The 15,704-nt window shown below is 35.5% G+C and overlaps 1 protein-coding gene across 2 annotated transcripts in view; it reads right to left on the reverse strand.

Moving 5' to 3' along the window:
• Window positions 1-15,704, reverse strand: part of HMGCLL1 (3-hydroxymethyl-3-methylglutaryl-CoA lyase like 1) — a 77,900-nt gene that overhangs the window by 46,560 nt on the left and 15,636 nt on the right. For both annotated transcript variants that reach the window (XM_048297925.1, XM_048297926.1), the window contains exons 2-5: window positions 9,345-9,422; window positions 8,271-8,378; window positions 4,807-4,902; window positions 2,931-3,079 (exon numbers count right to left, since the gene is read on the reverse strand). In XM_048297925.1, the coding sequence (XP_048153882.1) occupies window positions 2,931-3,079; window positions 4,807-4,902; window positions 8,271-8,378; window positions 9,345-9,422 (431 nt within the window). The remainder of the gene's footprint in view (window positions 1-2,930; window positions 3,080-4,806; window positions 4,903-8,270; window positions 8,379-9,344; window positions 9,423-15,704) is intronic.

Here is a 15,704-nt window from a genome sequence, read left to right on the forward strand (position 1 = left end):
GCATATTGCAGTGAAATTAAAGATATCTGTACTGGATACACAAAGTAAGAATTTTCAAAATATAATCTGACTGTATTTTCCCTGAGATCAATTATCTCCTTTCCCTTCATCTCTGTACTGTTCTGTGTGCTTCATTACCTGGTTCTTGATATTCCTCCCTTTTAACTCTTTGCTTTGATTTGTTCTTTAAATTATTACTTTAATTTTTTTTTTGCTGTGCTATTCTTCTGTTCTACCATTTTCTGCCTCCGACTTCTTTCTCCTTTTTTTTTTTCTGTGTGAAGAAAAATAAAAGCCACATGGTTTGTCAGACAGTAGACAATAAATGTTTGGGAATGTTGTAGAACTCTGCCATGAGAACAGTTAATTCCATCACATCAGTGTATCAGTGCCAGAATAATTGCTTCTGGTATGTTACAAATGCAATACACATAATCTGTGGGAGGAAAAAAGCACCAGGTTGCCACTTTTTTAAACATATGAAAATTAGTGCAAAGAAGACAAGCTAATATTTTAAGGTGAAAATCAATCCACAGTACACTACAGGGGTTTCTTCATCACCTACAATTTACATCTTATGGATAAGTTGCAAAGCCCCTTTTCTGACATCCTCCATAATTAATAATAAAAATAAAATCAAAAATAATAATAAAAATAATAATAATAAAAAATAATCAAAAAACTTCTACAATACATAGGCCTTGAGGATTTCCCGGATGGTTGTACCATTTGGTTGAATATTATTAGTTAAATACAGGGAAATGAAACAGAAAGTATCTCCTGACATGCCTAGACATCTGAAAAAAAACAGAAAACAGAAGTTTAGTGTAAAAACCTTCACAAGTGCATAAGGTTTGTTGCTATACACATGCTGGTTTTTCTGAATTGACTGCCTATTCCCTTAACCACACCTGCCTGGGACCTGAAATTCAGGCATCCCTGTGCTTAATCCTCCTGGAGAACTCAAATTTCTGGTTACGTTCTCAGGTCAGAATTTAGTTTTAGAAAAAATGTGACAAAAAGTGGTAGCAGAGAGCTTTTAAATAACAGACCTCTTATACGAGAAGTTGCTCAGGGAGGCAAATCCTGACTCTACCTGGCAGATTAGCAGCTGGAAATGGTATTTAAACTCTGGTACAAGTTACTATTTCTTAATACAATGAACATCCTTACTTCCCTATTTGGTGATTTTCCTCCTGAAACATACCCAGGCTAAGGAAAAGGAACCCAAGCATTTATGAGCTATCCTTGGTTGGCTCTGTGTGTGGGGGGAAATCATAGAAGCACAGTATGGTTTGGATTGAAAGGAACCTTAGAGATCATCTAGTTCCAACGCTCCTGACATGGGTAGGGACACCTCCTTCCAATAGACCAGGTTGCTCAGAGCTCCATCCAACTTGGCTTTGAACAACACCTCCAGGGATGGAGTATCCACACCTTCTCTGGGCAACCTGTTCCAGTGCCTCACCACCCTCACAGTAAAGAATTTCCTCATAATATCTACTCTAAACCTACTCTTGAAGCTTTTCCCCCTTGTCCTATCATTACAGCTCCTGACAAAGAGTCCCTCTCCGGCTTCCCTGTTGCCTCCTTCAGATATTGGAAGGTTGCTTTGAGGCCTCCACAAAGCCTCCTCTTCTCCAGGCTGAACAGCACCAACTTCCTCAGCCTGACCTTGTAGGTGACATGCTCCAGTCCCTCTGCAGGACTTGCTCCAACAGTTCCATGTCCTTCTTATGGCGGGGAACCAGAACTCTATGCAGCACTCCGCGTGACATCTCATTAGAGCAGAGTACAGGGGCAGAATCCCCTCCCTCGCCCTGCTGGCCACGCTGCTTTTGATGCAGCCCAGGATACAACTGCCTTTCAGGGCTGTGAGCACTCAGGTTGAGTTTTTTTGTCCTTGGGCTGGACAAGACAATCTCCAGAGCTCTCTCTCAACCTAAACCATACTGCTGTTCTGTGATCCTCTGCAGCAGAAGTATAACTAGAAGTCAGATTTCCCATTCTCAAGGCAAATGCCCAAACAACCACACACTGTTGTGAAAAGAAGTGTGCAGTAGCATTACCTCATCACTATTTCTGGAGCAAAGAGAGAACCCAGTATTTATTCCCAGACAGGTTTTCAAGTACTTAGTCTCTGAGGTATCTACCTCCACCTATTTTCAAGTCCAGGTATTTTCTAAGCATGATGTAGTTTACATTACTAATAATCCTCAAGGAATCTCACTGTTGAGTTTCTCCTTGAATCTATGTGAGCCCTTCTGCATTCACAAGGACCTTCACAAATAATCTTAGGTAAGTAGTTCTTACCTGTAATGCAAAAGAAAATGGAAATGAAAACATGTACTGTTCAAGAGGGAGTACCATTCAGGATAATTTTAAACTAAAAAATAAATGCTGGACAATTCTAGAGTTTCATGCACTGGAGACTCAAAATTTTCAGTGCCTAGGTTTTCAAGATAACTTATATACAGAATAAGATTTTTCTTCGGAGTAAATTTGTTATCTCACTTTCATACCTTGATGCTACAAATGTATGAAGTGATATATTATGAATTCTACAATAAAATAAAAATTTGTAGGGCAATTTTTAAAGTTCCAGCAAGTGTTACGAATTTTGAACAGCACAAAAGAAATTTTATTCTGTCATCTGCGGTAGTAAATATAAATTTGTATAATAAAATAGTTATCTCATAAACACAGCTTTCTTTTTTCAATTTCCACAGCAAAAGAGTCACCATCAGCAGTTAAAATTGCAGTAATAACTAAACTTATTCAATCTTAAAAATAAAAAATCTCAGTAAAGACTATTATTACAATTCATCTACAATGTGAAAATTTGGTAATAAACTTTCCTACTGGTACCAAACAACCCCTGTAACAATGACTCAAATAACTCTGTATTACTTCAGAATCTGTATATTTACCCACGCACTGGAATATTCATATTCCTTGCAGATTTAGTGACTGCTTCAAACTTTTCTATGCTTTCTTCAATTGAACAGTTAATATTCATTTTGCTAAAAGATTCAGACGCTGCACCAAATACTGAGACTTCTGTAGCTCCTGCTGCGATCTAAAAAATACATTTCAAGAAAACAAAATCATCACACTATATTAAAGTATTAGATTAAGCATTTAATTCTGTACAACATTCTAAAATTTTAAAGTACATTAAGTATACCATCCATATCTAAAATCTAACTTTAATTCCATTTTTTCTAAGCTATCACATATAGACAGATTGAATCAAATTTTGAGATCATTGCATATTTTCTTCCTTTTCTTTGCAATTAGTTAAACATGTTTTTAAAATGATGAATGATAAAGGTAATAAGATGTAGGAAATCACATGGACCAACTATACAAACAAAAATGATTGATATTTATATTCATCTTCTTAGAAAAGGAAAAGATCATATAACAACTCTCACAATGTCTGTTCCTCTTGCATACCAGGAAGTCATTCTCATGCTTGGGAAAGCTCTCTGTGTGCATATGTCTAGAGCAGCAACAATAACCAACAGGGATTTCCTTGTTAGAGCCAACTCTAGGATCAAGGGCTCCATTGGTCTTGGTGTCACAGTAGATATGGATAATATGGAAAATGTGTACATGAGAGTCTGCTGAGAGAAGTCTCAGAGCAAACACAAGTCTAGAAAATGTGTAAATGTGGTGACTTCACTGAAGGGGCAATTATCCCGAGCTTGTTTTCAGTACCACAGAACCTCAGTAAATCAACTAACGAGGCAAACTAGAAGGCTGAAAGCCAACTGATAGGAGAGGAAAACATTTAATCTTAGGAGAATAATTAACTAATTCTCACTCTCCAGTCAGAATAATACTCTTGTTCAATGTAAAAGTATGGAGCTTTTGCCTTTACTCTCTGCCTCTGCAGGATAATGTCTAAAATTCAACAACCCTTACAGGGACAAATAGTCTTTCAAACAGAGGGAAAAAATATCAGCAAGGAAGAATACAGGAGTCATGTACAACTATTTTTTTCATTGTTTTCCCTCATTATATCACTAAATACAGTATAGCATTAAAGCACAATTAATTCAACTCATACAAGCTACCATTGAGACGAAGTTGTGGCACTATAATATGACTGTTGATAGTTAAGTCAACTATGCACAGGATTCTGTTTTAACAGATATTTCGGTATAGGAACTGAATGATAGACTAGACCACAAATATCCACCAAGTAGTGTGCTTTCCAAATACAGTTTGTCCTACATCAAGACAAAACCAGAAGCATCAAAAATTTTCAAAAAACAAAAAAAGTGTAAAGATTTGACTGGATGTGTATATTTTGAGAAGACTGAACTGCTCAATTTTCACACTTTTAAACACTTTGAGTCTATAATTTTGAATATTTTGAAAGAACTGAAACAATTTAAACTTTCAAACCCAACCAAAATGAGATCCAGAATTGCTATAAACCTTTTTCATTTAAATGAGGCTTTCCTCATCCTTCTTCAGTACTTTCCACCAAGACACTCTTCAGAAACTTTTCTAGGGCCAACAAGACAAAGAGGAAGAACTGTCTTGCCCTTTATATACAAACATCATTTAAAGGAACTTACAAAGTTCCTGGTCAATGCCTCCACTAAAATATGAATACACAGAGTTTAACATCACTCTGTGATTTTCCCCATTTTTCGTAATGAAAACTGAGCATTTTCAGTGAAAAAAACTATAGCCTATTTCTAACATTAAATAGCTAGCTTCTGGTACTGAACTGAAAGTGTCTGAAACATAAAAGAGGTAAATGTGGACAACACCTATGAAGGCACTTACAGCAGAATGAAAACCTTGAAGATTAGGTGTGAGAACGGGATACTGGACTCCAGGATGCCGCTCAATGCCCCTCATTACTTCTTTGTGATCTGCCATCTAAAATATATAAATGATTTGTATTGATCAGAAGTTATTTTTTGATTTTTTTATATGTAAACAGAAATTGGCTTAGCCTGCGGTTTTGCCTTCATTACTTTTACATTTCATACAAAAAGTCTAACAACAAGGGGGTTAAACTGATTTTGTACAAATACTCTTTTTTAATTTCTTTACTTTTGACTATTTGCATTGTAATCTTTTGAGATCTACATGAATATAGAACTGGGGTTACGACTTCTACAGTGTTCCTTTGTGTGTATCTGTAAAAATATAATTTGCATTACAAATTGACAGACATGATCATGCTGTTCACATGAATTGTTACAGCAACTTTAACTTTGCTTCACTGGACTCAATAGATGGAACTAACAGAGTAAAAAAACATACAAATCTTGACAACTTCAGCATGCTGATGAATGCAACTTCACAATGTTAAGCATAACTGAACTTGTATTACTCAACACTGTAATCAGAACATTTGAAAAGACTAAATACATCTTTTCTTAAAAATACAGCAAAATCCAGTTGTCTGCATAGTGTAATTTTTTAATATATTTAGAAGTTTCTTTCTAAAGAAGAAAATACTTCTTTACTATAGCAAAGATCAGAGCACTTTTTTTCCTTAGTCCCCCCTCACAAAAGATAATCTGCCTTTTTAAGATACTCTTATTTTTCTCACACATTCAAGATTAAATATACTCCCTGTCCTAATCAAGAAGATGAATGAAAGACTTACTCATTTAATAAAATGCAGAATATTTAGACAACCACATTTTCTTAAAAGAAGTGGGTTGAAAACAAATATTTTTCAATGGTGTGAATGCCTGAAAACAATACAGTGAATAAAACATATCCCCTTATTTCAAGTCTTAAAGATTCTGAGTTTTAAAAAAAGAATAGTGCATTGTAAATGCTTTTAAAATGAGTTCTCATAAAAGCAAATCTCTCAAGCAAACACTATTAAATTGGATTTCTGTTTCTTTCCACACTGGTGAAAAGTATTTTGAGAAGCACCATATGAGAAGATATATGAACTGTAGAGCTTTCACTACTCCTTACTTTCAGCAGATACCTTATTGATAGCTATGCAGTACCACAATTCTAAATACATGGTATTAAATTATACCACATTATTAACTAAGAATACTACTGGTAACCTGGAATCTTCCTGTCACTGGCTTCCTTCTATGAAAATGAATAGATTAAAAATATCAGAAAAATCCATGTATTCCTCTTCAAATTTAAGCCCAGCATCTACCATATATGGCTATATGGTACAAAAGGTGTTTTATCACCAGACACAATTCATTTCTTATCAGGAAATAAGTGATAGCACAAAACAACTTCTTGTATTTGCTCCTATATGAACTAAATTGGTCAGACAACCTCACAAAAAAACCTTTGTTAACACCTTAGGTTTTTAAGAACAATTTTTCATTCCTTAATTTAATATAAGTAATAGCTACATTTCTCAGGGCAAAGAAGAATGTCTGAAACCAAATGATAAATTAAATGGCAAATGCTGGAACTAAATTCACACTCCACAATTATAGCTGGCTTAAAATATACTGGAAAACCAAAATGACACTTTTTCAAACAGTATAAACCTGCCAGATCCAAATAATATTATATGTATTAAATCTGTCCCATTGTTATTTTTCCTGTAAGTAAAATCCCATCTTTGCACATATTGCATATTATAAGATTTTAAATTGTAATAAAATATTTCTTTTCCCAATTTCTTTAAAAATAAGCTTCCTAATAGTAGGTATTTATAATTTTTGGCTATTTATGTTATAGGTGTGGGATCCTGTTTTATATGGCACCTTGTCACTGTGGAACTTTTTCTTTTAGATTTTTCAGTAAAAAAATCTTTGCCAAAAACAACAGTGGATGGGAAACCATAAAAAATTTAAAATACTAAAAACAGAAATAAGTGAATGAGTAATCTAAACATAACTGTAAATTCTATTCCCATGACCTATGAAAAAAAAGAAAGAAAGAGCAAAGAAAAGACAAAGTGAAGACTGCACTCTGTCAAAGCAACACAATCTTATCTTTTAAATAAAAAACATTTTAAATACAAGCCATTAAAACAAACTATTCAGACATGAATTTAAGATAAAAAGAGATTGGTCATTTTTTTCTAAACTGACAAATCTGTGCTAAATTTGGTACTAATGGCTCACAGGAAAAGGAAATAAACAAGAAAGGAAGAAATACACCTTTGCTTTAGGCTTTTTCTTCTAACATTTAAGAAACTGCATTATCCTCTGTTGCAGTAACTGACGAAGTGTGATGGCACTTGGAAAAACTTAACCTATTCCCTTTTAACAGACAAGATATCAGTGCCCCTCCATTGACACCAAAGAAATTCTGCATTGTCACTCTTCTCTTCCCCCTTCCTATTATCCTTCTTCTAGACTCTTCCCTGGTGACCCTGAGAACACTGAGATAAAGCAAAGGAGTCCCTCAGAGTGTTGGACAGTTTGCTTTGCTAACTCATGAATAAGCATGGCCGTACTATATTTTTCTCAGAGAAAAGCCTAGAATACAGTCCAGGCCCAGGATGTGTTCTCCGTTTAAAATGGACAAACTTTATCTACATTTTGTCAGATGTAAAACATGTAATAGACATTGTTAAAACTGAAGTATTTTCTCTAATTAAGTAACTTCTTGCTTTAATTTGTAAATAACTTGTATGCTCCTTATCAAATATAAAGTATTCAAATTCTTCTGTACAAACAAGAGTGCAATTTCTTGAAAAATAGTTTAAATTACATAGACAAGTATTGACTTATTTTCTTATTTGCAGGAAATAATTAATTTGCACATACAGGAGCTAAATAGTAAACTTCAGGACTAAGTCTGCATTTGCAGTGTTAAATCTCAACTGAAAACGTGGCACTCTAATGCCAAGGCAGTTTTGCTGCCAATTCCAGAAAGGTTAGGTTTTCTGCTGAATTCTACCAAATGTAAAAATTAATTCTGGAAAAATAATGAGCAAATTATTATGATTCATCAAAATTTAAGCGTAGTTGCTGATAGAGTGCTAGAACTCCAAAATAAGTAATGTGCCTAACTGCTACTACATATACAGAAGTCTCAAATTTAGATCTTCCAAACACATTTCCAAATGTGGAAAATTACATTTCACTTAGTGAAAAAGAAAATAACGTATACTACTTTTCTTTTTTACATCAATGACTACTAGTTTTAGAAGGGTAGAAAAGAAGTGAGAACAACATTAAATTATATTAATGATGTGTCACCATCCCAAATCTTTAGTTACAACTGAATGTTACATAAATAAATGGAATGGCATTTAAATTGAAATAGTTCTGAATGGAGATAATTTTACATACCTGAGGGACCCATTTGGATGAAACGAAACTGGTCACTTCTATTGCAGGCAGGCCTGTTTTGGAAAGCTGGTTGATTAACTCAATTTTTATATCTGTTGGGACTATCACCTATAGACATGGAGACATACTTTAGCAAAGTATTTAATACATAAGAAACTTTTGTAAGTGAAATGTTAACTGTACATAATCAATACCTTTTTTTCAATAATGAACTACACTTGCACATTTTACTGTAACTCTACTGTTTCCTGACAGTAGGAAGTATAAGGAAGGTATAAGGAAGGTACTAGGCAGTATACATGATCTTACTCCATTTTCTGTCCATCTCAAAAGCAAGCACTTCTATATAACTGGTTATAGATCTGGCCTCATGATTTGTTATTAACTAAACACCAAACTAGCAAGAAGTGACAAAGGAAATACTAATAGTGCGACCAGAGAAAAATGGGAGAAAAAAGCTCCACAGCTGAGGCAGAGTAACTCTATTCTGCTAATACTACTGACATTTCTGGTATCAGTACCAATGACTATGTGAGCTTATCCTCCAGTTTGTGGAAATAGATGACTGTTTCAATACATGTACCCTATAATCTCTTTCAATCTTCTTCCATGCTTCCCTACCACCCTTCAGGCAAATAATGCTATCAAAAGAGTAACATTTTTCTCCCGTGTCTCTTTAGCAGGAAGCATGATAAAACCTATTTTACTATTCCTTCTATATTAGCACTTGAAGCAGAAACACAAGTTACAAAGATAGCCAGCATTTCATAGTGTTTACCAATTATGTAATGACAGAATGTTATTGACTGACAAGACAAATTCCAGCAAAAAGAAATGTTAAGTAACAGAAAGGCTAGGTAGCCAAGTATAGAAAGAAATTATATGATTTAAAAGCTGTGTAAATAGGAATACACTTTTATTCTAATATAAAGAAAAGTTATCAATACGAAAAGAAATAGATATATTTAATAGTAAAAAATGGAAGAAACCTAATTAGCAGGATGTACATGTTCTACACAATGAAAATAACACTAACGTCCATGTCAAAGCACACACGAAAAAGAGAAAAGTTACCTTTTCATTTTGTAATCCATCCCTTGGCCCAACTTCTACAATCTTTATGTACTCAGGCAGTCCAAATGCTTGAGGTTCCTGAAATAAAAATCAAATTGTTTGAAAAATAAAACAATTAAGGTAACCAAGATCAAAAGGTACAGCTTGTACTTGTCCTTTCATATGATTCTGGGTATAAAGTCATATTGTCAACTTTAAGTTTGCTCAGGGCACTTAAAAATCTGTGAGAACATGTTCCACACCTTGACCTAAGGAATAAAAGTTAAAAACAGAAGTTAGTGAATGTTCCCCTGCTCCTTTGAGGTCACAAAGGTTTCTTAAAAATGTATATAGAACCGTAAATGAACATTGAGTTTAACAGTGAGAAATACTTCCATTTCAAAAATCTTTCCAATGAACGATCCAGTCCTCCAAACTTATAACTGAATGTTCTCAATTTAACTTAGCAGGTACTTCTCTGTAAACATTTGCAAGATTTGGCTATAAATCTGAAAATAACATAGCAGTCAAGAAATGTTAAAGAGATTATTAATGAAAAATGAAAGTTATTTCTCTGGCTGAAGATGAAGGTTTTAAAAAAGGATTTAAAGGAGAATAAGGAAAGCTTCTAGTAGATAAGAAGAATTTTTCAGGTGTACAAGCAGCTATGGAAAGGCAGGAGGCTGATGGGGACGGGAGGAAAGGAAGGCAGCAGTAAGGTCAAAGGGCTAAGGAGAGCATGGGGAACGGGATGGGGAGGAAGGAGAAATGAGAACAGAAAAGCAGGTGAAGGGAAATGAAACTTCCTTTTTTATTATTTAGCTGCTCTGTTATTGAATCAAGTTGACAGGTGTGGCAGTTAATGTAAACTGGGCCTTTTAAGTCTTGAAACAGTTCAGAGCAGTTGGCTGGATTGAACCCCAAAGGCTGTGTGCCCTTAAAAACACACCCCGTGGCTAATTTAGGGCACTCTGTCCATGCCCAGGAGGGCACGAGGGACACAGGCAGCCCTGCCAGGAGCTCTGGAAATACCCTGTTTTCTGTATTGCACTGAGGACAGAAACCAAACCAGTTCTCCTTTGCCGTGTTGAAAGCGTGAGCTGGGATTATTAGCACAAGGTACCTGCAGGACAGCTGCTCCACTGAACCCCCACTTCTCCCAGGAGTTAACACCACTGGATGGGCAACACTGTCAGCACAGGGGGACAGCTCCCGCTCACGGGAGTAGTAACAGCTCCCCCAGACCGGAGACACTCTGTAAATACAGCCACTCATCTCACAACATCAACAACCAAACTCACATTTTATTCCTCCCTGACTGGTATCATCAGGGTTGTTTCAACCAAATGGCTGCTAATTTCTCCTCAGGAATGGAAAATGAGCATGCCTATGAGTACCCTTCATTTCTCCCTGCATTCTTGGGGCTTGTGGGCAATTCTCTGCAGGAGTTGCCAAAATACAATAAATATATTTCAGATCATTTACTGTATTTATCTGAGCCTGGTGAAAAGAATGGGAAACAGCTGTATAGCATCTATTTGATCACATGGAACATCTGGTAAGTTGAAATTCTGTCAGGCCCTGCTAAGCCCACACTCACTGACAGTATAAACCTACTTAAATGTAAAGGTAAAACCTTCACATCTGCTGCATATTGTTCCTCTTAATTTATTTTCACAAATACGGCACTGCTTCAGTACTACAGGCATAAATGTGGGTTATTTCATGATTATCAGATCCTTCTTGTTGCAAGACAAATGCCACAGCTGTGCTGTGACTGAAGCTGTGACTGGAAAATAAAAAGGGAGCTAAAATAGATTATGTAACCCAAAGCTTAATTTAGAGCATGAAAAATTTCAATAAAACTTTGAGAGCAAAAATGTTCAATTTCTAGGCCAAATCTTGTAAATTCTATTTAGTGCCTACTGTGGCAAAACTTTTGTGGAAATCAAGAGCAGTACCTGTCTTTTCAGAACAGATGCAGTCACATCAGGTGATATCTGCAGCTCTTGGAGTTCATAGGGGTCAAAAGTTTGGAGGTGATATTGCAGAAAGGCATTCAAGTATTGGTTTTTATTTTTTTGTCTGTGATATTACAGATATACAATCTCTTTGAACCATAGTCCAGGCCTTTCAGCCCCTGATTTTCTCTATAGCCTTCCTGTTCACTATTCAGCCCCAAATTGAGTTCACCGTTCTTGGAGTGAGAACAACACTGAGAACCACACAGGGAATGACTCCCACATACTGGAAACTCAAGGCAGTACTACAGACAGACAAATCCTTACACCCTTCAAGCTGATGAACTAACAGCTTAGAGTAAACTTCTTGGCTCTGAGTCCAGAAGAGTCTTTGCATTGTATTTAATCTAATTTTATTTATGGTACATTGATTTCTCCTATCTTCAATGTCACTCAGTTTCTCCTGTGTGGCATCCAGTATTGTATTGAAAATGACTCCTCTCTTTCTATTATCAGCAGATATTACTACCTTGATACTTTCTTGTGAAAACTTTTGGACTAACATCATTACCTTATTATAGTACAAACATATATTATCTAAAAAAAATTGGATTAGTGCTATAGAAGAAAGATGTTTTGAAAAAACATGGAGGAACTCCACCAGCAATGTCTTTCCAGTCTAATAAATCTGCTTTCCAGATTATCTCTTATTTCCTCCTCAGCCAGTTTCTTATTCATCTCACAAATTATGTTCTGATCATCCTTCTCCCCAGCATAACTAGTAATTTCTCTTGTGCTGCATTGCTGAAGCTCAGATAACAAGCAAGTCAAAGACAGGCAGAATACTTAGGTTCAGGCCCCTGTATACTATTTATACATTTTACAGTCCATAGCTGCTGGATAGAACTCAGAAACAAATTGAAGACTATAAGAGTATATGTATCATCTTCTGCTAAAGTGACTCTAGCTAATTCCTCTATTCTGTGGCCCAAGCTGAATCCAAGGAGTAAAGGAATCTCACCTGTCCTATGAATGAATACTTGGTAACTAGCTGTTGGGACATTCTTCTAAGAGAGAAAGAAATACGTACTTGACAATGCTGTTGGGAAGAAAAAGCAGACTCCACTTTCTAGGAAGTTTTCTGATCACAGTGCCACACTTGCAGAATATCTGGATATTACTTAAATTACATCTGAAGAAGTTGCCTGAGCCACGAGTCATATTCTGTGCCAGGCTCAATGCCATCTGCACTCCCTAGTCAAGCTTCAAATGCACAGAACACACTGAAGTCTGTAAGAACTTAGGCAGAGTTTAAATACTTCTCTGTTTACTATTTGGATGGCATCAGACCTTAACCAGGACTTGGGCTTCATGAATTGAAGGACTGATTTCCCCAAACTCTAACAACTGGAGCATTTCAAATGTACACCACACCCCTGGGTAAAAGGAATGATTTTTTGAACAAACAAGACCAACTTAGAGAATTTCAACACCTTCAAGTATGGCATCGAATGGCCTACAGATACTAATCAGAAAATAGAAATAAACAGAAAAATTTAAAACAGTTTTTATATTTTAAATTAATGAGAAATTGTGAACTTTGTAGAAATATACAAGTACCAATTTTAGTACCACTAAACATGTCAGATATACAATTTTTTCCCAGAAAAAATATTTCCTAAATTCAACTATATGAACCATTTTTATGAAACAATATATGAAAAGTAGTTATGGCAAATATTTAGGGGTGACTGCTTCTTGAATAATACAGGGTCTCTGTTAAAAAGTAATGACCACCAGAGCATCATGTATTAAACATCAAAAAGGAAATAGCTGACATGAAAGACTAAGAGCCTGGAAAATTTGTTTTTCCATGTATCAAGCCTTGCCAAGGAAGCACAAAAAGCATATAAAACCACAAAAAAATTGCCTCCCTCAAAACAGAATGCAGCCAAAGAGTATTTTTAAAAGAAATAGAAAAAGGAAAACCAAACCATTTAGCTTGAGACATTGAATGCCAAATTTCTGTATGGAAACATTTTCTCTCAACTATAAATAGCTGCAAATTTAGGTTCATTACAGAAAACCCTAGTAACTCCTAATTAAAGCAGTATAATCTCCTTAATGTAACAATAAATGTAAACAAATTAAATAAACACTTTTTAAAGCTCTGTCTTTGCTTCACTACTGCTACTAAAGGTGCTGAGGTTCTTTCAGCATTCTGATTTTTATTCCATGAAGGTCATTCACATGGGCAGAAACAGCAATGGCAAATATTACCCAGAGCTTCTCAAATGTAACTGAAAGAACACAGAAGTAAGGGAGAAGGATCTGGAGCTTCAGGCCTTTTTAATCCTTCTAACCGAGCAAGCTAAAGCTCTGTTTTCCTTTTCCACAAGGTGGTGTTCTGGCACAGAGGACAACTGAACAAAGGCAGGTCCGTCTCATACAAAGAATTACTCAGAAAAGCAGTTTTCAACAAGAATCAGCAGGGAGGTGGCATCGTAATTCCATAATGTATATTAACAGTGACATGGAAAAATGCCCAAAAACCAGGAGAAGGCTCCAAGATAAATAATATGATTGCTGGAAGGAGAACAAAGGAAACAGTGGTCAATCTTCTGAACACACAGATGACTCTAAACTTTACAAGACATAGAGAAAATAAACAGGAAGAAATTAAAATCTTTGTTCACATTGTTCACACTACTGGAAGGCAGATATGAAACATATTAATACCCAGCCTAGTAAAAAAAAAAATTGAGAAGATTCAAAAACCAGTGGGATGCACCTGAAGAATATCCCTCAGTAAAGATAAACTGAGGATTCATTCTAGAACTTCTGCTGTATGCTGCTGACATGACCACTGGGAGAATAACCATGAACAGACCACAACTAGCAAAAACTCTCAACCCCTGAGAATCTTTCATCAAATGAAGTTTTCTTACTATATCACTTCATATGCATGACCTGAATGTTAACACAGATATACCACAAACAAAGCAATTACAACAGAGTACAGAATTCCATTGACACAGCAGATGCATTTCAATAAAAGCAATACATAAGATAACACTTAGGACTCTCCATATTGTTTCTGATGCTGACTGACTAAGTAAGAAAATGAAATAGCAAAACTGATCCTGGGCTATAAACTAGGCTGTCATAGATAAAACAGTAGCCTGGCACTTAATGAGTAGAAATATTGTGATTTCCTACTTCAAAAAATAATTCAATCCACTGGAGATTGTCCATGGGAGGGCAAAATATAAAATGCAAGTAAATCATTACAGAATAAAATTAGTTAAGTGTGGAGTTAACTTACTTGGAATAAACCAAATAATTGTTGAGCCCAGAAGGCTTGTTTGAGCTCATGAAAGAGTAGTGATTTACATATATCAAGAGATTGTCTGAACTGAATGAGAATTCACTCTAGGGATTTCTATGGTAAAGTAATAGGCTTAACATTTCTACTGTCATTTACATTAACTATTAAATTCCAGTATAATCTGCTAGTATACTACTTCTTATTGTTGCAGGGTTGTTTATAATAAAACTCATTCATATGAAAAGATAAGAAATATGATTTTAAACTGAACTATGAATGCTTATGCTGCTGGAGTGGCCAGTTGTTTGATCTAATCCTGTTTACAAAGAGGACTTTAACGGTAAAGACAGAGGTCATAAAGTACAAATAATATTAACTAATAAAGAAAGAAAAATTACATTTATTTAGAAAACAGAAATTAAGATTTGGAAAAAAAATAACTCCGTCAAGTGTTCTGATGAACTGGCAAATCAAATGATATTTGATGAACTGGCATTCTGATGAACTGGCAAATCAACTGGCAACAAATGATACTAATAAAGAATGCCCCAGAGATTAAAAAAAATGTTGCTGTGTTAAAAATACTATTCTTATACAAAACTAGAACATTCAAGTCACACACAACTACACTACTCATGGACATAATTACAAATCTTAAAAAGCAAAATACCATCTATATATCTCTATTCCTTTTGAAAATCCTTTAGAATAGGTCTTCCAAAGCTACAGAAGACAAGGTTTAAGACTGGTATTCAGCTCAAGGTTAAGAAACCTCAGCTCATTGATGATGCCTTAATAGATGCACCTGGAGTCATTCTGGATGACTTCTGGCCTCCAAGTGCTGCTCAGAAAGGGCAGGGCTCCCACTTTGTCCATTTACTGCAGGTCTCACTTCAAATCTATCAAGATGTCTTTACACTGGAGGGCATCTCAAATGGCATTAGACACATCTGTTAGGCAACAAACTGAGCTTTTAAATGGTTCCCCCCATGCATGTGTATGAAGGCATAACAGATGTCTAAACTGCCATTTCAGCTGAAGAAGCTCCAATATGGCTGATGGAGATAAAGAATAAGTCAGGTCATCCTAAGG

Source organism: Corvus hawaiiensis, chromosome 3 (assembly GCF_020740725.1).
Source record: "Corvus hawaiiensis isolate bCorHaw1 chromosome 3, bCorHaw1.pri.cur, whole genome shotgun sequence".
NCBI lineage: Eukaryota > Metazoa > Chordata > Aves > Passeriformes > Corvidae > Corvus > Corvus hawaiiensis.